General features: G+C 52.2%; 9 protein-coding genes and 1 non-coding gene across 10 annotated transcripts; 4 read left to right on the plus strand and 6 right to left on the minus strand.

Annotated features, from left to right (window-relative positions):
- Positions 1-137: 137 nt before the first annotated feature.
- J4E92_003220 (uncharacterized protein) lies at positions 138-1,397 on the minus strand (the record flags this gene model as incomplete). Its single annotated transcript, XM_051494619.1, has 3 exons — positions 138-281; positions 337-1,073; positions 1,121-1,397. 3 exons carry the CDS (start codon positions 1,395-1,397, stop codon positions 138-140), a joined length of 1,158 nt encoding a protein of 385 aa, XP_051354912.1.
- A 1,125-nt stretch (positions 1,398-2,522) lies between these two features.
- J4E92_003221 (uncharacterized protein) lies at positions 2,523-3,072 on the plus strand (the record flags this gene model as incomplete). Its single annotated transcript, XM_051494620.1, has 2 exons — positions 2,523-2,644; positions 2,697-3,072. The coding sequence occupies 2 exons, from the start codon at positions 2,523-2,525 to the stop codon at positions 3,070-3,072; spliced, it is 498 nt and encodes a 165-aa protein (XP_051354913.1).
- A 1,027-nt stretch (positions 3,073-4,099) lies between these two features.
- J4E92_003222 (uncharacterized protein) lies at positions 4,100-6,184 on the minus strand (the record flags this gene model as incomplete). The annotated part of the gene is made up of 6 exons (XM_051494621.1): positions 4,100-4,221; positions 4,286-4,675; positions 4,724-5,042; positions 5,095-5,117; positions 5,751-5,960; positions 6,031-6,184. 6 exons carry the CDS (start codon positions 6,182-6,184, stop codon positions 4,100-4,102), a joined length of 1,218 nt encoding a protein of 405 aa, XP_051354914.1.
- A 549-nt stretch (positions 6,185-6,733) lies between these two features.
- On the plus strand, positions 6,734-10,591 carry J4E92_003223 (uncharacterized protein; the record flags this gene model as incomplete). Its single annotated transcript, XM_051494622.1, has 2 exons — positions 6,734-8,486; positions 8,538-10,591. The coding sequence occupies 2 exons, from the start codon at positions 6,734-6,736 to the stop codon at positions 10,589-10,591; spliced, it is 3,807 nt and encodes a 1,268-aa protein (XP_051354915.1).
- Positions 10,592-10,912: 321 nt separating this feature from the next.
- ARG8 (acetylornithine aminotransferase) lies at positions 10,913-12,458 on the minus strand (the record flags this gene model as incomplete). Its single annotated transcript, XM_051494623.1, has 3 exons — positions 10,913-11,986; positions 12,036-12,275; positions 12,330-12,458. 3 exons carry the CDS (start codon positions 12,456-12,458, stop codon positions 10,913-10,915), a joined length of 1,443 nt encoding a protein of 480 aa, XP_051354916.1.
- Positions 12,459-12,895: 437 nt separating this feature from the next.
- Positions 12,896-13,000, plus strand: J4E92_003225. Its single transcript has one exon. It is a non-coding gene; the product is annotated as a tRNA-Met (tRNA).
- Positions 13,001-14,691: 1,691 nt separating this feature from the next.
- J4E92_003226 (uncharacterized protein) lies at positions 14,692-16,134 on the plus strand (the record flags this gene model as incomplete). The annotated part of the gene is made up of 2 exons (XM_051494624.1): positions 14,692-15,192; positions 15,244-16,134. The coding sequence occupies 2 exons, from the start codon at positions 14,692-14,694 to the stop codon at positions 16,132-16,134; spliced, it is 1,392 nt and encodes a 463-aa protein (XP_051354917.1).
- Positions 16,135-16,241: 107 nt separating this feature from the next.
- On the minus strand, positions 16,242-17,354 carry J4E92_003227 (uncharacterized protein; the record flags this gene model as incomplete). Its single annotated transcript, XM_051494625.1, has 1 exon — positions 16,242-17,354. The coding sequence occupies one exon, from the start codon at positions 17,352-17,354 to the stop codon at positions 16,242-16,244; it is 1,113 nt and encodes a 370-aa protein (XP_051354918.1).
- A 624-nt stretch (positions 17,355-17,978) lies between these two features.
- J4E92_003228 (uncharacterized protein) lies at positions 17,979-19,415 on the minus strand (the record flags this gene model as incomplete). The annotated part of the gene is made up of 3 exons (XM_051494626.1): positions 17,979-18,371; positions 18,425-18,965; positions 19,015-19,415. 3 exons carry the CDS (start codon positions 19,413-19,415, stop codon positions 17,979-17,981), a joined length of 1,335 nt encoding a protein of 444 aa, XP_051354919.1.
- Positions 19,416-20,078: 663 nt separating this feature from the next.
- Positions 20,079-20,711, minus strand: J4E92_003229 (uncharacterized protein; the record flags this gene model as incomplete). The annotated part of the gene is made up of 2 exons (XM_051494627.1): positions 20,079-20,564; positions 20,622-20,711. 2 exons carry the CDS (start codon positions 20,709-20,711, stop codon positions 20,079-20,081), a joined length of 576 nt encoding a protein of 191 aa, XP_051354920.1.
- Positions 20,712-21,866: the final 1,155 nt, after the last annotated feature.

Here is a 21,866-nt window from a genome sequence, read left to right on the forward strand (position 1 = left end):
TTGAAACTCTGGGTCGTGCTCGCCAATGGAGATGGCGCGGGGGCCCAGGCAGCCACGAGCTTGGAAGGCCCACTTGCCGGACCCTTAAGGTCCCCTAAACACTCACAGCACGCTCTTCCAAGGTTTCCTTCACGGCATCAGGGTATCACTTTCGCTTTCCTCATGCGATCGAATGCAGTCGTCCACGTTTCCTTCGTCCCAATCTCCTCCGTGTATCCGACCTTGTGCGAAGCTTCCATGCTCATTCGGCGGTCGAAGTCGAACATCGTCATGATGAAGTACTAATACTGGTCAGCTATTGCATGCGAACACGGCGCAACCAGATATTTGACATACCTGGAATCCGGGGTGCGTGATATCGCTATCGACGCTTCCCTTCTTAAGATTGTGCTTCTTCTCCAGCTCCTCCCACTCCTTCTTGTGCGCGTCAATGTACGCGCCTGGCTGTGGTGAACCCTCTTCAGGTCCGGTACCCTTCAGACCGAAGTAATCACAGATTACCGGCCACTTGCCACTCCAGCTATCCTCTTGACCACCCACATTGAAGCTCTGCGATGCGGTCTTCTCCGGGTTTAAAGAAGCGTGGATGGAAAAGTGCGCAACCATGTCTTGTGGGGATTCATTGTACTTGTTCACCCACGACTTCTCAGTACCAGGGAATGGGCACTTTGCGCCTTCGCCCTCAACAGATCGATATAGCGAGAGGTACAATGCCAGTGTTTGCGCAAGGCAATACGCGTTGTTGTTTGGTACGAAACCAATGATGTTGTCTGGCCGAACTTCGCACCAGCTCCAGTTCTTTCCTTTGGAGATGCGTTTCAAGCAGTCGATCTGGTTGTAGTAGAAAAGCTGGGAAAGGTATGGTTCCGGGATGGGTGGCAGTGTCTCCTTGAGTGGTAGGTCGTTTGCGAATGGGAACTTATCCAACATCTGGCAACCGTAGATCTTGGTTCCCGTCGGAAGCAGTACGTATGATAGCTTGGAGGACAGATGATCGATCGCAGTCACGGCGCGCTCCAACATCGCCTCATTGGTCTTGCACTCGGCCTCGGGTTCGTCGATCTGCTTATATGCTTCGTCATGTCAGACCCTGCGATTTCTCCTGAACGTTGTTACTTACAATAGAAGTACACTTGCGTCACGGTTTCAACATCTTTGACCTTTTCTTTGATCTGCTTCTCCAGCTCTTCTTGTGTACCTTTGACTAGATCGACACCAGACACGATTTGAAGTCTTGGGTCGTCAGGCCAGAGAGCCATCTCCCGTGTGAGTGGCCGATTAACCATAGCTGTGACTCGAGAGAAGGCATCTTTGGAAGGATATCCATTCAAGATGGCATTAACGATCGCCCATCCTGAGATTCCAGAAGCGCCATAAATCAGCGCGTGATTGCCCATGATCTATGTATAAGTTGTACGTCGATATAAGGGTTTCAGGTGTATGCGCAATGAAAGGCTCGCAAAAGCAATAACGCGACGCGTGAAGGCCAAACCTGGTATATGTATCTAGAACACTACCACATCGGAACCAGCCCGCATCATCTTAGTATACTATCATTGGATGAGCCAGCCATGCTGCTGCATGCAAGTACCTGCTGCTTGGAATAGCCTGGGCTCAAGATGCTGATGCGGAGAACAATATCCACCAGGTGCCTGACGAATTCTTTCCCCGCAGCGTCATCCGCCATGACTCGCCCTCTGACAGTCCTTCGGCTATAGTCCCGGCGACTCGCAATACTGGCCATGAGCGATGCAATGAATTCTCGCGTATGATGCGAAGGCATTCCAGATGGACGAGCGCTGTGACGGGCTTGAGGCATCGTGAGTTTCTGTGGCAGTGGGAAAGTGCTAATAAGGCTAGCGCGCCCCAGACACCTGGGCACTCGATCGGCCTTCTCGTACGGACTTCCTGTCACCACCACGATCTTGTCGCAATGCTTTAAGCACAGACGTGCCGCTTTGTTGCAAGTACTGGCCAGGTAGACAACAAATTATACGCCTACATAATCAGATCTGCCGTTACATCTGGCTTGCGAAGGATTTCCACACTGCGATCCGTCCGCCTTCGCGTTGACCTTTGGAAGCATCACGTTGCTAAGGACCCTAATGATCGTCTCTTACACACACTGCATTGGTGTTTCTGTACTCACGTCTTGATCTCGTGATGTAAATCGGAAGTCTGTAACAGATTATGTGCGCGTCTTGTTCGACGTGTGCCATACATCTGTAGACTGTGATCTCTCATCGCTACGTCAATCTACGACATGTCGGATCACCTTCACCTTCACTTGACCGATCCGTCCTCTCGGCACCCAGCGCATGTCCAACCAGTGACCTGCGGTGTGTTGTCGCCGCCTTCACCTGCGTTTCCTCAGGCGGCAGCCAGCTTTACCTGTCTAGTGCTACCCAAGCACAATATAACACGATTCTCTTCCGCATCTGAATCTTCAGCCTCATACTCCTACGACTACGTTGCAAATCGAGCTATCTCACAGAGACCTGATACGACTTCACGATACCAATATGGCACGAATGAAACAAACCCGAGATGACGTCTCCGGCACCGCTCAAAGCCGGATTGCGACTACGCCAGTCGATCGCCTGCGAGTAGCGGTACGCATTCCTACGAGAACAATGACCGCCGAGTGAGATGACTGACGTGACTCCATAGAAGCAACAGCTCCATACTTCCCATAGCGCACAGACAAAGTTGCACACCATGTTCGAGGATATGCTGCAAGAATATGAACAAACCAAGGAAAGCCTTGAGAGAACTAAGGACGCACTGATCGCGGCCAACTATAAACTGGATGCGACCGAGACCGAGCTGGACACAACTAAGAGTCAGCTGGCTGAGGTAAAGAGCAACCATGACAAGTACTCGCGCTGGTGGCGTGAAGATTTCCGCGCATTGAATGCACAAAAGCGCACAAATGAGCAGCTGGTAATCGAACTGGCGATCGAGAAAGAGAAGGCCCAGAAAAACAACGACGCTCAGGAAAAGCTTGAGCAGCTCCAGAAACAATGGTCGTCACTCTCCCATATCCTCAGTAACGAAGACACCAGCCGCTAGATGCACAGCTTGTTGAATGTGGACGGGAACATTCATTGGCTTCGAGAATCAGATCTGACACGATATGAGAAATTGCGAAGGAGTTGGTGTTTTGGGGGTTAAATCTCTGCGTTGGCCCGAACGCTGGGGGTGGTTGCAGTATTCCAGTTTCGTGGTCATGATACTACACAAGAGATGCAGTATGCAATCAGGCCTATGGGTATGAGAATCCTGTACATCAAAGCTACGAATTCACCAAAGAAGTGCAGTTGAAGGGAAAACTCCTCTCTCTGCACCACACGCTTCATCTTAATGCAAATTACACCAATACCCCTTTGCCTCCGTAATCGGCACCCCAGTGATACTTCTCGCCTTCAACTTTCCCGCATCGCATGTATCCCACCTGCACTCCCGTTAGCCCAATCTACTTCACGATGTCTCCTATGCGACAAGACTTACTGCGAGAAATCGCATCCACACGCCTCAGACACCGTTGCTGACAGCGCTTTGCCCGTGATCCCATAGCAAGCATCACCATAGATGACCTGAGTCTTGCCGTCTTGTAGGTAGATGGTGCCGCAAATGGGAGGCCCGGATGCAGTGGGCGCCGCACTTGCGGAGATGGCGAGAGCTAAAAGGAGCGTAAAAGTATTCAGGTGCATGTTGAAAAGGTTGCAAGCGGAGGAACCTCGCAAAGATTGGCTTTTCTAGTTCCTAGGCGACTACGGGGAAGGTGGACTTTCTTGGAATGGAGAACTTGTTTGCATAGACGCAGTATTTATGTGAAACGGATCTCGGCGTTTACATGCGGTGTGATATGTGACGTGTGGAGGCAGATGTAAGATCTCGCCTTCTGATCATATGCGGGCGCTCTATTACAAGGTACGTACGTGAACGGGCGTCTTCGGTGGCGCGTACCATGTATCGAAAAAGGATTCTGACCTGCATGGTCTGCATGTCAGCGCGTAACTCGTTAGTCACAAACACGAGTTAGACCACCATTGAGACCAATCGAAGAGTATACATTTTATTTTGTTCCTTTGTACTTCTAACCAACCCAGTCGATCTCCTTCTCGTACTGCCAGAAAGCACCTGTCTTGTTCTGGATGTCGTGAATCGCGAGCATTACGGGGGTTTGGGCGCCTTCTTCTACAGTCCTCGTTCCGTTGCCTACATTTGGTGTATAGAGTCAGTACATGCCTCACATGCGCAAACAAGAAGATGTTTTGCTTACCCTTCGTCATGTCCGTGTTAACATAACCTGGGCAGCAGGTATTGATCAACACCTTGCTTCCCTTCTCCTTCTTTTGTCTGGCCAGCGCCCGTGTGCCTCCAATCAATCCTGCCTTGCTCACAGCATACCCGGCACTAGGGAAGCCGGCGTCCTTCTCCTTGCCAGCTTCGACAGCAGCAACAAAGTCCTTCATGATGCTTGTGACATCTTCTTCGGTCTTGGAAGCGAGGAAGCGGTTGCGAACTTCTTCGGAGTATTTGTTGAGCTTGCCAGCCATGCTGCCGAGGTTCACGATGCGACCGGTGGGCTTGAGGAGGGGGAGGAAGGTGTGGCACGCCTCGAGCGTCTTGTAGTAGTTGCAGTCGAGGGTTGTTTTGACCAGGTCGGCATCTGATTATGTTAGGGACGGCGGACTGTACATTGGAAGGAGATACTTACTGAAGCCGTCCAACGCGATACCAGCGTTGTTGATGACAAAGTCAATGCCGTCCCCATGCGCTTGCTTCAAGTGGTCCGCAAGAGTCTTGATGCTGCTACTGCTTGTGATGTCAAGCAGATGGAACTTGATCTCAGAGAGGCCACCGTCGGCCTTCAATGCCTTGGCCTGCTTCAATGCCGCATCTTGCTCCAAATCCTTAACGGCAGCTTCTCCTCTGCCCTGGTCGCGAGCCGTCAGATAAATCAGAAAGGGTCCGTTGTTGAGCGGCGACTTGGGGTATTGCAGGGCGAGCTGCTGCACGATGGCGCGTCCGATGCCCTGTCAATGTTAGTTTGGTACTCCCGAAGAGGCTGTGGTCGTGTGTAGGTACCTTGTTCGCGCCGGTGACGACTCCTACTCTGCTGTATGACATGATTGTTCGTGTGCTTCAATTGATCGGTGTTTGGTGGAAGGAAGAGGGGATCGTGATATCTTAACGTGTCTTCCCCACATGTCCCATTAATCATCATCCAAAGAGCTTCGCTGTTCGGAGTTAACGAGGTCGATACGTCACTAATCATCGGTGGATCCAGATGTCCCGGCCTCCTGCGGGCATCGTGCGGCACCAAAGACGCTATTCCGGATAGGGCTAACACTGCCGCGGCCACGCTCTCTCGATTTCGCTGTCTGCCTGCGGATGTTCACTACACCACACCTGCATGAACCAGCTCAGCATTCTTGATTACTGATTGAACCGAGCCTTGACAAACTTTCCATTGACTCCATGATTTTCTACGGCGCGGTTGTCATCCCTAGCAACTTGCATACACAGCCATCGGCCACCCTTCGTAACCTCTAACACAGACACGGTAGATGGATCGTCTGGTAATTGCTGCATGTCCTTCCACTCGGCGTATCGCTCCCCGTCTGCAAGTACAAATCGTAGTAACTCGCTTCAGCCGATTTGCATACGAGGAAGTTCAGCTCTAGGCCGCATTTTAGTACCGCCGACAATGAGCCGAACATGCCTCCTTCCTGAGTACTTACGTCGTCCATAGCTACTGCTCTGCACAGTAATGATAGTATCACCCTCCAATCCCCACGCCGTAGTCTCCCCTGTGGCTCCCCAGACCAATGGCTTGTAGCTTGTCGATGCGGTCGCAATGTTCAGATACTGGCTTGTCTTTTTCGATTGGATGGTGCCGCCGATGGTGAATTCGTCAGCTGCGGTTTCGGGTCCCAGAACAGGGATCGATGCTACACGTGTTATTAACAAGTTTCTGGAAAAATAGTAAAGCTGAATGTCAAGAGAAGGAAATCAGCGTACTATTCTTATCGCTTGCTTGCAAGTATAGATGGTAAATTGGGTCCCGAACGCCACGTATCTTGCCTACAGTTGCTGCGGCACTCTGAGCATTCTCAACCGGCGCAGCGAGTGCGCCCGATGCTATCAACAAGATTTGAGCGAAGAACGACAACATCGCGAAGAAGAATCTGACACTCCAATATGCAAGACTGGAACTCGATTCAGTCCCTAGGTCTCTTTATATGTGGTCGCATCTTCGCATTACGTGACCCCAGTCTGCAATATAGCAGATTAATTACAGTCGCGTCACGCGTAGAAATGTTTCCCACCGGATATAACGCATCTGCATCCCTGTCGTTCTACATCCGTCGAAAGGAACCACCGAGATAGGCATATGATTGTGCATTCGGTACTATCTGAACATTGCCCGGATTGAAGAAGCCAAAACGCGACCTCGATACTGGAGGGACGCGCTAACGCTTCGGGTTAGCGCGGAACGCGAAGGTCATTTACTTGGCATCTAGGCAGTCGCCTCCCGCCTCACCTGCAACCACCTACCATTATCGACCCAAACTTTTGTCCCGCAGTGCTCGGGCTGTACGATCGTACCCACTGGATTTGATGACAACGAACGCTTATGATGGTCGGGCTTACAACAATCACGTCGCCCACGTCATGTGGCGCGACTAGCAGCAGCTATGATCATCGAGCCGCACGCAAGAACATGGACAATGCAACTGATCAGCAAATGAACGACCGTGACGATGCTATACCTATATCTTCATCTTCAGCGCGAGCCTCTGCTGCTACCGGATCATCTACGCTCGCCACCCCAGGTTCCTTACCAGCTCCCGAAAACGTGGAGTGTGTTGAGACTGGTGCACAGAATATGGATCGCTACATCGCACTTGGCTGCCTTCACTTCAAGCACGCATTCGACTTTAGTTCAATCTCACCATCGAGTGGTGGTTGGGTCGAGTTACTGCAACAAGAGCTTCCCGACGAGATCAAGGCCAGCATCGGTATTGAAGCATCACGACTGCTTGAAGCTCAATGGATTCGAATATTCGCGCGTAGAGAAACGCCTGGTAATGCGTCTCACCACGTCCTTCTTCGCGTCTATCTTTTGCCAGAAGACTGGGCTCGTCGTACGATTGACCGTAACAGCAAGAGCTTGAAGAACGCTCTGCGGACACTGCTCCAACAAATTGACATCTCACCGAGTGCTTGGAATGGAGACTCAAATCCTGATGAGACGCGTTACTTTGATCCCTGGGCTCATGTAGAACCTTTCTCGTTATACTACCTTTTCAACAAGCTACCATCGCCTGCGCCCGACGTGGGGAAGATCAAGTGTCGCTATACACGTGCCGCCGTACAAGACGTACTAGATTCTGCGGCAGTCTCAGAATGGTCGGAGCATGGTGAACAGGCTCTACCGGGGCTCAAGACCAGATTATACGCGTATCAGACACGGTCGGCGAGCTTGATGCTGCAACGGGAAGCTTCGCCACAGCTGCAGCTTGATCCAAGATTGGAGGTTCGTACCTCGCCTGATGGCAAGGAATTTTACTACGGGCCTAGAGATGGATCATTTCTACAAGAACCGCGCTACTACGAAATGAACCGGGGTGGTATTCTGGCAGAGACCATGGGCCTGGGGAAAACGGTAATTTGCTTGGCCGTTGTTTTGGCAAGTAAGGGCCATCTTCCAAAGATTCCAGTCGCATACCGACCATTACCTCCTCTTCGCAAGCGACCTGGATCGTTGGCAGACATGGCGATTTCCTCCGCTGGCCGACATTCAATCCCGATGAAATCCTTCCTCGAGCAGTCTGAGGCGAACGGGGCTGGAGATATGACAAGCATCAAAGATGCGCTGGGTCGAGATGTTCCATTCTACGAGATACCACCAGACATCCCACGCATGAACAGGAATACCCGAATACCCCCAACACGTCAATTGGTGCTCTCATCAGCCACCATAATTGTCGTACCGCGAAACTTACTCCACCAATGGCAGTCCGAAATACAAAAGCACATCCTTCCGGGTGGCCTCAAGATTCTCGTCGTTGACTCTGTGCCCAAGCGCGCTAGTAAGGAGAAGATCACCCATCCCACCGACGAGACCATGGATTTCCAAAGCGAACTACCTGCTCCTACTGAACTCATGAAGTTTGATGTGGTTCTGTTCACTCGCAACCGCTTCGAACAAGAGATCCAAGACGGTCAGGATGAACAAGGACGACGTATGGGTTCTGGGGCCTCTCGCGTTTGTAACTGTCCTTACATCGGAGCAACCCGCATTCCGGATTGCAGTTGCGTTGACGCCGATAGAGTGTACGAATCGCCGCTGAAGAAGATACACTGGCTACGGATCATTATCGATGAAGGACACTCTTTCTCGAGCTCTGCCTCCAATGCTGTACTTGTCGCTAAGCAGATACAAGCGGAGAGACGCTGGGTCGTATCAGGAAGTGAGTCGTGCAAATTGTGACATATGTACATACGCTGACGTTGGTTCAAAGCACCTGCGAAAAGTTTGGTCGGTGTGGAGGTAGATATGTCCACCGCCGATCCGGAGACCGACCCGGCATTGCAGCGCGAACTTGCCATTGAAAAGAGAAAGACGTTCAATGATGATAAAGAGAATGCCAAAGCTGCTAAAGCTTTGGGTATGCTTGCTTCACATTTCCTCATGGTTCGACCATGGTGCGAGAACTCCGAAGGTAAGCTCGATTGGGATGAATACGTTTACCGTCACGAGCACCAGTACCAAAAGACCTATTCCGGGTTCTCCTCATGCTTTGTTCGAGCACTGGAAGGCTTGGTCGTGAAGACACGCCCAGAGGATGTGGAGAAGGACATTGTCTTACCCCCGATGCGACACAGAACCGTGTACCTCAAGCCATGTTGGTTTGATAAGATGACGGCCGATCTATTCATCCAGGTTCTGCGAGCAAACGCTATCACGAGCGAGCGGACCGATGTCGACTATCTATTCCACAAGAATAGCGTGAAAGCTCGTCACAGTCTCATCAGGAATTTACGGCAGTCCAACTTTACCTGGACAGGTTTCAGCCTCTCCGATGTAGTCTCAACGCTTGAAACGAGCAGTAAGTACCTTTCGAAAGAGGACAATAACTGCTCGCTTGATGACGCACAATCCCTCCTGGAGAGCAGCCAAGTCGTGTCGAAGCTTACGGCTTCCGCTGAATGGATTGCGTTAAGTACATCTCATGAAGTGGGTATGGCTGTCAACAGTTGGCCAGAAGCGGCGCGGGAAGCGTTTGCACTTGTTCACCCGGCGGAGCCTATCGTGGTTGGTGTTACACAGCTCATCGAGGGCCAACTTCACGTTGATAGCAGCATCCGGTCTTCAGATCCAACGGTCGGGCTGGATGCTGTTGGATATGCAGCAAAAGCAAAGGCCATTGCGATGGCAGACGAAGAGGGTAAGCTCAAGGAATCAAGCGAAGGCACAGTGAATGGCTTGCCGCTGCAGAGGACAGGAGTGCCTACGTCGTTGGTGAAGGGTCAACAGCCACCGACTAGTCGTCGGACATCAGCCATCGCGAGCAAATCTTCTCCTAAGAAGTCAACAGGGTCCAACGATGTGAATGGCGTTGAAAACACCCCGGACATTGCATCACCCGTTCGCACGAGGAAGCGAAAACTTACCTTCGCAGACGAGACAGCGGATCTTCCCGCGGACTCGGATCTCCGAGACACACGCTGCATTGGCACCACATCGGCCAAACTTACATATTTGTTGGACAAAGTGATGCAGCACCAAGAGAAAGAGAAGATCATCATCTTCTACGATGGTGACAACGCGGCGTTCTACATCGCCCAATGTCTTGAGTTGATGTATGTGAACCATCGCATTTACGCGAGAACCCTAAACAATCAACTGCGATCCGAATACGTACGACTCTTCAACGAAGATTCAGATGTGCGAGTCCTACTCATCGATGTCGCATGCGGTGCCCTCGGGCTGAACCTAAACGCGGCGAGCATCGTACTCATTGTAAACCCGATCAACAGACCGAACATCGAAGCGCAAGCCATCAAACGAGCCCATCGCATTGGTCAGACAAAAGAAGTACTCGTCGAGACCCTAGTTCTCGAGAACACGATTGAGCATGCAATCTTCAATCGCGCGAAGAAAATGTCTCGTGCCGATCACCAAGAATCGAAGGAGCTTGAAGACGACGCCGGCATCATCGAGATCATCCAGAATGCTCAGATCCTGCCTGTGGGTGATGACGAGGGCGAGGGCTTGTCCAGCTTTGCGCTATTGCAGACACCGCAACAGGTCTTTGGGCGACCGAATCGGCACAAGTACCATCGGTATGGAGGCGCTGATAAGAAGACTAAGGATGGACCGCAGAAGAAGGCGAAGACTTCGAAGAGTGCGAAGAAGGACGGGGACGAGGATGCGGGTGGTACCAACAGCACGACTGCACCTTCTACGCCTGGTACTGGCTTACCGGTGCGAGGACCTGCTCAGAATGGCGACTTGAATGCTGCCGGTGCAGCATCGTCCCAGCCAGTTGCCAGTATCTTTGGCAGCAGTTGAGACACGGAAGATCTTACCTATACAGCTCTGTGGTTATACCACGGCACACATTCTATTTTCATTTTCATATTGAACGACGGGCTCGCCCAACCGACTTCCCTGACACTAGGTTTGGAAGTTACTTTGCATGTACTATACCCGCCAGAGCTGGCTTCGGCCTTGCTTAGTTTTGCTTCAGCACTCCAAATGGAATCAGCGCATGACAATATACAATTCTTCATACAACTGCTATCGTCCTTCTAATGCCTTGACTTTTGGTGAAATATGTACAATGCTACCCGTCTACAACGCCGATGAACGCCATGCTAACCAGGATATGCATTACCGCATTTCCTGCTGACCGTCTGTGCCCTCAACATCCTCATGCTTGACCCACACGCTCTCCATCGCCTGTCCTAGGATCTGCATACCCTCCTCGATCTCTGCTTCGGTGATCACGAGTGGGGGGACGAACCTCAGGGTGTTTGTACCGCAGGTGATGATCAACAGACCCCTCTCACGAGCAGCAGTAACGATAGGCGTAGGATCGACATCAAGCTGAAGACCCAAGATCAGTCCCTTGCCTCTGACCTCCTTGATCTGGCTGGAAAAGCGCTGTCGGAGAGCGTCGAAGTGCTTGCGGAATGCTTGCTCCTTGGCGGGTATCGAGTCGAGAATCTCTGGCGATGAGAGACGAGACAGGATGTATGAAGCGACGCGGGATCCGAGGGGGTTGCCGCCAAAGGTGGTGCCGTGGTCACCAGTCTTGATGTTGTCACAGACGAAGTCGTTGACGATAGTCGCGCCAATGGGGAATCCGTTGCCGAGTGCTTTTGCTGTGGTTACAATGTCGGGATGGCATTCCTTGGGGTAGCCGCCGTGTGCCCAGAAGGTGCCTGTCCGGCCTAGACCACATTGTATCTCGTCAAAGATCAAGACGGCACCGACTTCTGTGCACCTCTTTCGGAGCGCGAGAAGGAACTCGGGTGTCGCAACGTTCACACCACCCTCTCCCTGAATTGGCTCCACGATGACACCGCATGTCGCGTCGGTGACCAAGTCGTTGACCGCTTCCACGTCGTTGAATGTGCCGTACTTGAAACCGGGCACCATCGGTGAGAACGGTGTCTGGTATTTCGGGTTTGGTGTCGCACTCAGACTGCCCATGGTCCGGCCATGGAACGAGTTATGGAACGAAACGAATTCATGCTTCTCCTTGTCCGGTGACATTGACTTTCCGACCTTGCGCGCGAACTTGATGGCGGCCTCGTTGGCCTCGGAACCACTGTTGCATATGAATGTACGAGTAGCGCTGGCGAAGCCTCCGGTCGCGTGCGTGAGCTGAATCAGCTGCTTCGATAGCAGGCCTGTGTGTGGGTTGTGGTAGAGGTTCGAGGTGTGCATGAGCTGCCTGGCCTGGGAGGGAGTCAGTAAGCCGCAATCGATGTAGTGGTGACGGACGTACCTGTTCTCCAATGACCTGCGCTACGCCAGGATCGCAGTGCCCCAGCGCATTGACGGCGATACCAGCTGTGAAGTCGAGGTACTTTCTGTTCTCAATATCCCACATCCAGCACCCCTCTCCCTTCTCGAACATCGGTGGTGGGCGGACATAGGTCGGGACCATGTACGGTAATTGCTGGTTGACGAGGCCGGCTGTCTTGGAGGATGAGGGCGGGTCGGGTGTAGGTAGTGTGGACTCGCGCTATAGAGTGTCATTATGGAGGGCGCTGTAGAGCGTGTGTAGGTTGGTACTCACGGCTATGGCGTCCTTCACGTCCTGTGGTAGACTGGACCCCCTAACCGCAGAGGCTGCGGAAGCAAACCGCGCGGGGACATAGTTGATGCGAGATGCGCGTAATGTAGCGCATACGCGCTGCGAAGCCATTCGTGAAGCCATAGTCAATTGCAAAAGTCAGGAAAACAAACTCCAGTGCCTCACTGCATCAGTCGTGACTGTTGGGCGTGACGCAACTGCCCAAAATTTTAGCGTGCATGATAAGATAGGCCGAGGTCGGAGAGTCGGAGAGTCTCGTACAAGGTGTAACTCAACAGGTGCTCTGCAGACTACATCAAGATGAGAACAACCATTTCGCTAGATTTTAAGGCAATGTAGACTTCTGGGTTATGTACTCAAACGTGTGCCTAGTCTTTTTGGTAGAATAGGATGGGAAGGGTGGGGTGGTAGGGATGTTTGGGTCGGTGGAGGGTGAACTGACAGGGATGTTTGGGTCAACGGAGGAAGGAGCGAGCGCAGCGACGGCAGGAGCGACCGGTGAGCGGTGAAATATGAGCGGCCTAATCGGGCCAGAAGAGAAGAACAAAGCCTCCTTGGTGTAGTTGGTTATCACGTGGGTCTCATATCTACACATATGACTGTTCGACAGAGCGGATATCCCGAGGTCGGCAGTTCGATCCTGCCAGGGGGCAAACTTTTTGCCAGCATTCTGGCTCTACGTTGTTACCAAAGTCGTAGACTCGCTACGTATACTCGTGTTTTTAGATATCGAAATCTGCTGACATCTTTTTTGGTTGACAATCCAATGCGTTTTGGCTTCATGTGCAGGCCGGCATGTGGCAGAACAATCAAGCTGGGAGTAACATACATCCATGGATAGTCCTAATCTACTAGCTGTTTATATCAGGGCCTACACAATTACAAGGCATTATCGCGAACGAATGACACAGTTGGTGTCGTGAAAGAACCCAGGCCGCTGGGCACTAAGCGGTAGGCATGGAAAAGCCGTAGTCTCTTGTCCGAGCATCTGCCTTCTCTTCCACGTAGTCCATCCGTGGCACCCCTCACGCAGCTTAAGCATCATGCGTACCTACTACAATAAAACGCTACAAGAACAACCAGTGTAACAACAGAGAACCTAGAGGTCTACATCGCTGTTGCAAGTTCTCAGTTCCTTGCTTCTGCGCTCTTGTAGGCTGCAGAGTAAAGGCAGAATACGCCACGATGAAGTCCCAGTCACTACTTCCATACACAACCTGTGCCGTTCCGTCTCCCATGCGCATACTTCACGTATACAGAGATTTCGAGACATGCTGGCGTCTGGGACTGTTGGGAAGAGTCGCTCCGACCTGCAAGTATGTGAAAGCCGTTATAGATTTCAGTTCCATAGGCCGTCGTATGACGCGATGAGCGGCCGAACGATCAACATGTGCATCTGCTACTCGATCACAACAAGGCCTATATCGTAGCCATTGGTATCCATCGACTTGGGTAACCAACACCAAGGTCTGCTTTGATATCGTCAACGTCCGTGATCATTGTGTGAGGTCACCAACAGTCGGTACCCTCCGCGCCATTTGAATGCTTGACCTGTAAGTGACCGTGCGGCCTCTGAGATCGGATCATTGAGGCAGACGCCGATGCACGAGAGGAGGGCATTCGCGACTTGCTCGTAAAAAGACATCAGGCGCTTCTTCGCAACAGCCCAAACCCACGTCCGAGATGCAGCAGCGTTTGTTGGAAACAAAGAACTAGACAGGTCTGCAGACTACAGCATGATACAAGAAGCAGATTGGAAGCTCAGACGAAGATGTGGGCTCCTGGGTGTTTGGTGTTCTCTTCGTTTGAGGTGACGCTCTCGGCAATACTCTTCGCAGATGTGATGGAGTTATAGGGCGAAGAGAGGTCGTGCTGGTTCGTTGGAAAGTGCATAGTGCGAGCCGAGATCCATGGATGGTCGCGGTTGTGGTGCTGCGCTAGCTGGTTGGGGCACAAGCTTCCCTCGACGCGTCCGTCCGTCGCACCCCGCTGCATGTTCACCCTCTGCCATCACTTCTACCATCTTTCTTCCCAAGTGGACACTGTGATGTCACAAAAGGCGGCGAGCTTTAAGGAGTTCATCAAAATCTCCAAGATGTGGACAACATGGGTTCGCCAGACGCGTCGCGATTTCACAAAACGCCATTCACGTGCGATCGTGAGAGGTTCGCGTTGTTCAGGGGTCTCGGAGCGATGACGAAGCCCCTTGATGTCATGATCCCACGAACACCCGGAAGAACCTCATCAATCCACACCTCCAATCCATCAAGATCATCGATTATCTATCCATTCCCATCGAATACATATCATTGAGCATCTGTCCCGTCTCACATCCCACGTGAAAATGCCTCCAGCGAAGAAACAGAAAACCGCGCGCGATTCCAGCGTCTTCCTAGAAGATTCGGGCAGCGAGAGCTCGGATTCCGCCTTCGAGTCGGTGCGCCCCAACAAGAACGACAAGCCGAAGAAAAACAAGCAGAACAGCAGCACGGGCAAGCCCGCTGATCCAGCACCTTATGATTACGTTTGCATACCGCATCCTTTCTTCGACATTGAAGGCCGGAATTATCTGAACTGGACATTGGACCCGGACGCCTTCATTTCCTCAAAATCTGAGATCTTCAGCAAGCTCTACAAGCCCATCGACGATCAATTCAGAAAGGATGGCCTGTTTAAAGCACCGGCGAGCAAGCACCCGGAGCACAAATGGGTCATGCTGTGGGATGCGTGGCTCAAGGCGGATCTACTGGGACGGAAGGCGAAGTACTGCGACCCGGACGCTTTTGAGATGAATTTGTATACAGACTGGCAAGGATGGGGAATGCAAGAAATTATGGAGAATATGGTAAGTGCGGTAAGTTGCTGCGCATAATAGCTGGAAGTTAACAACGCAAAGATGGTCGAGTTCAATCAAGGCTTCCACGCCAAAAAGGACCGGATAGAGAAAATGTGGTCAGTCATCAGCGCAGTGGGACTGTGGCTGAATGAAAACGAGCACATCACCGCGCTCATCAATAACGAAGACGGCGACACAACCTGCGAAATGATCGGCTTAATGGGCTGCGCACTACTCACCGTGCTCGCGGCTATTGAAGCAGCAGGCGAGCTCAAGCCAGATTCCCGCTTCCTTGACTTGCCAATCGTCATCGCGTATTATCTTGAGCTATCGCACGATCTCCCTGCTTTCGGCATCGAAGGGCAGTGCGTTTCATGGCGCAAGGAAGCTGTCAATTACTTCAAGAAGGGCAACCTCGACCCCGAGAAGGGGATCTTTGCGACGAGACTCCGCCTCGATAAACTGGCAAAGGTCGGCGACGTCGATGATGACTTCGCGCACACCAACGGAGAGGTCGAGAAGATCATGACTGGGTCAACGTTTTCTGAGAAGCTCGAGGCTGAAAGGGCGGCTAAAGACTCCGCTGGCAGCTCGGCGGAGAATCCAGTCACAATTCTAGAAGACGATGACGCCGATAAAGAGAATGCAAACCCGAAGGCCACAGGTGAGAAGCATGTCTCTCCGCCACAAACAGCCAACGGCAAGAGGAAGAGGGGTCTGGACAATGTCGAGAACACAGGTAATGCGAAAGAAGCGGATAAAGACCCATGGCACTGGAACGACAAGTTTAACGCGTACAAAGACAAGCGTCATCCCAAGATGGGCGGTGAACACTACGATATCACAAAGATGAGCAGGTCAGACCGAGCGGCTGCGTCGTTTACCGGCAAAGATCCCCTTGCCGATGTTCCAGTGAAGGATCTACAAGCGAATCTACTGGATCTCATTTGAGATGGAAATATGTATAGTATGGGCTGTAGGAGTAGGGGCTTGTGTGAAGAAGGTGTACATGATCTGTTAGACGCGATTACCAATTTGATTTTGTAGCATCCCAAACGCTATTGCACACACCCTCTACTGTCCACAGGCCAAATTTCCTCGATGATGCCCTTTCGATACGCATAGTACACGTTGTGTAAGTTCACCGTTGGGTCGATATGACTAGGTACCATCTCGACCCTATCACCTATCTTCAATTCTTTACCTTTGCCTTCCTCCCAGGCCAGGCTACCATGCTCATCTCCCAGAACGCCATACGTATACCCCGGCGTCTTGCACTCCGCCAGTCCAGAATCCGTCGTCAACGACTTGAGCCCCGCGTCGATAGTAATAATGTTCGGGCCCTGCTTGCTGAGAACCGTCGACAAGATAGTCAGACTCTGCGCATAATTCGTCGAACCAACAGCATTGCGATAATCCGTGTCCATGAAGAGAAAAGAGCCAGGCTGTACTTCTGTGATGCCAGGGACTGTGACACAGAACTCCGCTGTGCCCGTCCCACCAGTCGTCACCACATCAATCGCGTAACCTTCTTTCCTCAGCGCATCCGCGGTCGAGGTAAGGATCCTCATGCTTTCCAGACATTGACTCTTGCGTTCTTCAAGACCGTGGATGTGTTGCAAATGTCCCTCGTACCCTTGTACGCCGATGAGTTTGAGGTGCTTTGAGCCGGCGACGAAACGTGCTAAGTCCGAGGCTGGCTGACCCGGTTGCACACCCGTGCGGTGTAATCCCACATCGAGATCGATGAGCGTCATGACGGTGCCTTCGAAGCCGTTTTTTGATAGGGCTTGCTCGACTGCGCTTGCGCCTTCTATGCTGTCGACGACTATCCGCACGTCTTTGTACTTCTTGACTAGTTCCACTAAGCGCGCCACTTTTGCTGCGCCGATTATCTCGCAGGTTATTAGCAGGTCTGTGAAGCCTTTTTCGCACATGACTTCTGCTTCGGAGAGTTTCGCTACACATCCTCCTTTCGCGCCCGCTTTAACCATCTTCTTCGCGAGGATAGCAGATTTCGTGGTCTTGAGATGTGGGCGGATGTTGACGCCGGTGGGGAGGAGTTGTTTCATGAGTTTATCCAGGTTGGCTTCCATGAGGTCCAAGTCCACAATCATAGATGGCGTATCCAGCGATTCTAGCGAGTCGCCTACTTTGGGAGAGTACGGCATGGTTGCGATGTGTACGAGATGCTGGTGGGACCGATGGAATGGAAAGCGCTTTTGGTGGTGAGTCGTTCAAGTAGCTCGACTGAGATGAGCAACGCGTATAGTTCGGATGATACCGGGCTTAGTCACAAGTACACGCACTGCGAACATCGGACGTTGCACTCAAGATAGGCGTGTAGATGTTAGAAGTGGAAAAGTGGGTGCCTGGTCGTGATAGCCCGAAATGGTAAGCCGGAGGTCATCCCACCTTCCCGACTGAACACTAGCTTCCATCTTTACGGGCGTACATGACTTGCGTGCCTATTGTTCCGTCTAAGAGTACCTGAGACCTCATATTATTTTTCACGTATGCCTGTTTCAAAGAGAACACGTCGAGTGTTATCAGGTATAGCAGCTCAGCCGCCGTTAAGCATGGCTTGCGATGAAGCCGTATTCGTCAAAGTGCGTACAAGGAACATTAACTCCAAATCACGACAGCATGGATCCCTTGAGACAAAGTCGTTGCATTAGATAGTACAATTACAATCAGCGAGATTCTCCATACGGACTTGTACCTGCGCAGTACTTCCGGCAACGAGTCACGTCCACTAAACCAGTCATCTCCGTCAAACAATAGCCTTGGACACCTTAAGCCTTGCACCCATTGTGACCACCTTGCTGCCACATGGTAACACTCTTAACCTTCATCTGTCCGCCGTCCTTCCACGTAGGCAACCACTGGTTCTTGGCCTCCCAGAAGTCGAGCTTGGCGCGGTGACTCTTGTCAATCCATGGCTTACCGCTCTTGCCATCCTCGAACCAGCCGTTGGTGGAACCGACAGCCAGGTTCATGACGAGGTAAAACTCCTGGTCGAAGGGAGCGGCGTTGCTCTTGGCGTGCTTCCAGGGGTTGTCGAGACGGGTGCCGTTGGCATCGGCCTGGGGGAAGTTGCCGTACTTGAAGAAGGGTTGGTCGAAGTGCGTGTACATGACTTGGAGCAGGCGCGTGTTGATGTAGGTGAAGATGTACTTCTCGCTCCACTGTATGTTTGATTAGTACTGGCGAGCAGACGATAGACACATGTGAGACTTACCTCAATACCGAAAGTGTTGTAACCAGCGGCGTATGTAGTGTGTAGCGCCTCGCGCTTGACGTTGTTGCGCCACCAGCCGTTATGGTTGGAGTCGGGACCAAAGTGCAACGTGCTCGAGACAACGTTCCTGCCACCCTGAGCGTAACTGGGATCGTTACCGCGAGATTCGGCAATATCGATCTCACCAGAGCGAGGCCAAGGGCCATATACGTTGTCCTTGGGCAACATCCAGATAGCGGGCCACAGCCAATCACCAGAAGGCAGCTTGGCGACGACTTCGATACGGCCGTACTTGATTGAGGCGCCGCGCCTGGTGTTGATGCGACCGGACTTAATGGGGTTGATGATGGTGCCGTTGGTCGTGTTGGTCGTGGCAACACAGTCACTCCAGCTGGAACCAGTGCATCCATGGCCACGTAGGTCAAGGGTGTAGTTGCTTCCAAGGAACTGCTCCTCTTGGAGAGTTGGCTTGATGATGAGTTCACCGTTCTTGACGAAGACGTTCTCATCCGTGCCAGTAGTCATCTCAAACTGGCCGTTGCTGCATATTCGAGTTAGCCAATGCATACCAATGGTCGAAAGAGACTTACCCGTAGCCGCCCAGCTCGACTTCCTTAGTCCAGACAGTCTCATTCAGTGACTTGAAATCGTCGTGGAAGATCTGGCAGTACTTGTGCTTGCCGATGACTCGGAAGCCGTCCCAGATCATGATGGCAGTCACCATCAGGCCAAGACCAAAGCCGACGAGGGGAAGGATCGTTCCCCATTTCTGCCTCGGGTGCGGCTTGTCGAGCCACGGCATCCCGACATCCTCGGGCTTCACGCGTCGTGAACGGAAGTACTGACCTGGCACGGGTCCGTACTTGAAGCCACTGGCGACGGACTCCTTGCCCTGGGAGCTTTGCTTACCCTTGGACTTTGGTGTTTGGGTTGAAGGGCCCCCCTCGGGGGCGTCAGTAATTTTCTCAGAGAGCTCTGAGGGATGCTCCATGATGTGCGGATGGTGATGGGTTTGAGAGGAGATGGTTATACAGCAGGAGATCTTTTCTTGTATATTAATTTGATCTCGGTTAGGATGAAAATTGCCAAATGCGCACACTTCGAAATGCTGTGACCAGTAATTGCTGTTGAAGTGGTTGTGTGGAGCACACGTTCACATGGCGTACCCCTTACTAGACGTTGGCGGACGGTCAGTTCTGATTGTGCAATGGAAAGACCAAGTCCCTTGGTACTGAAGTATCATTTTTGTAAAGCTCCACCGCGAAGGCGAAAAAGCCTCTTCGGCGCCATAAGGTAAGCATGGTGGTTGTCAGCCTAGTGCAAGTACTGTGGAGAGAGTTGATGGTTCAGGGTGTACCGATTGGAAGAACCACTCAAGAAGATGAAGCTCGGTTGCGCGTAGTTGTACCTACCACCAAAAGGATACTATGGAGGTGCCCACTGTTTCACGTGAACGATAAGAAAAGGTAGCACGGGATGCCTTTAAGGTATAGGATAGGTGCTCGCGTTGAGTGGTACGGACCAGCAGAACCGAACCTTTTCGCGATTCCAGCTTATTCGCGCACTTGGCGCCCCAGGAACGCATTCGCGCTGGGTGGGTATACAACGCTCAAGACATCCATCTCCACAGCGCGCTTTTGCATCGCACTCGTATCTATGCGCCCACGGCCAGACTCAAGTATATGCCCCACACGACGCCCACAGAGCAGCCAAAGACGATCCTCTTGTCCACTGGCACCCACAGGAAGCTGATAAGGCTTATCGCGGGCCAGAATTTGTATCCATCCTTCATCATCGGCCACAGCTTATTCGCGCAGTCGCTCGTGACCACGTCCATGGCGTTGACGCCCGGCTTGCCTTGCGCATTGACATAGGCCATGTAGCTCAGGAACATGAGCGTGTTGACGACGGCGCCGATGGTCTGGTCAAGCAGGAACTTGATAAGGACGTTTGTCTTGCTGAGCGACGTCTTGGTGGGGTCGGGCTTGGAGCCTGGCTTCTCGGACGGTGGGGCGGCGGAGGGCACGTTGGTAGGGAATTGGTCTTCGAGGTAGCCTTGCCAGACTATGTTGGGTGGGGTGCTGAGGACGCTGAAGAGCGCGAACTTGAAGACCGTGGCATAGTTGAGGGCGAAGGGCGTCTGGATACGTGTTAGCTACGTGTGCCAGGACATGGACAATTGCGCAACAGCACGTACGCTGTCTTTGTAGGATGATATTGCTTGCGCAAGCACATTTGAAGTTATGCTCAGCACTGCACCCTGCAGGGTCTGCGATACTATCGACATGATCGCGTTGCAATTGGTTACGAATGTCCACGCCAGCGATTGAGCAATGGCAAGAGGGTGGGAATATGTATCGCAGATATGATCAAGGCAGAAGAGGAGACGAGAAGTATGGAGGGTTATGTGTATCAATGTGGCCAGCACACCAGTGTTTGTCGGCAGTATCAGCAATGTTTCGGCCTGGGCGAGCGCGTCCCGCGCCGACATGTTTAGTGCTGTGACGTAATCAAAAGTGCAGCTCAACACCGCGATCAGGACCGCCTATCCATAGTACCTTTGAGCTTGTATCTTTCACTCTGCCGCTGACCCGTGTGCGCATATCTCAATTCGCTGGATTGTACATGAAGGATATGCGAGGCCGGAATGAGAAGTAGCGAACCATCTCATGCCTTCCCGTTATTGCGCGACAGTGTTTATCAATTTGCGCTACCAACTACAAGTGCAGGTGCTCCTGCCTATTGGCACCTCTAGTCTGAACATGTTTTTGCACGTGCGCGCTTCAATAGACTGATAGCGCGAGGAACTTAACCGAAAGCTGTTCGACAAACACTTCTGAGAAACTCCTGCCCGGCCCGTTCATGAGACTGACCGCGTAACACTCTTATGCTGGACCCGCTCATCCGAGTGTGACTTCTATCTCATCCTTCGCCTCGCTCTCCCACACATCCTTCCGAATCCTCCCAAGCGCTTTGCGATATGCGACTCCGTCCACCCGCGTTACCCAGAGTACATTGACGAACTCGTACAGGTCTTCAATCCAGCCGCATTCTTGATACCATTCATCAAAGCTCCGCGCATCGATTTCCCAATTCTCCACCGACCCAACAGATATCTCGATAAGCTCACACAGTTCGTTTTCAATTCGATCAGGGTCGAAGAGCGCATCCGCGACTTCAGACGGCGAAGGGGTGGTGAAAGCAAAGCTGGGAAGAGCTTTGGACGTATCCCGAGAGCGATGTTTCAGAGTCGGGGTAGACGGTGTCGATGTTTCGTCACGCGCATGAGAAGGTATGAAGTTGAGTCGGAGACACCCAGCCCACCGACCAGATGTTGTAAGAAGCTGCACGGAAGGACAGCCCGATGTCGTGTTGAGGAATTCCTTGCCCAGCGCGAGGAAGGCGTGTCTCGTGGTACAGTGCAGGTAGCGAGCATTGATCA

The sequence above is a fragment of the Alternaria infectoria genome (assembly GCF_024043175.1).
Source record: "Alternaria infectoria strain BMP 0036 chromosome Unknown scaffold_4, whole genome shotgun sequence".
In the NCBI taxonomy this organism is placed as follows: Eukaryota; Fungi; Ascomycota; class Dothideomycetes; order Pleosporales; family Pleosporaceae; genus Alternaria; species Alternaria infectoria.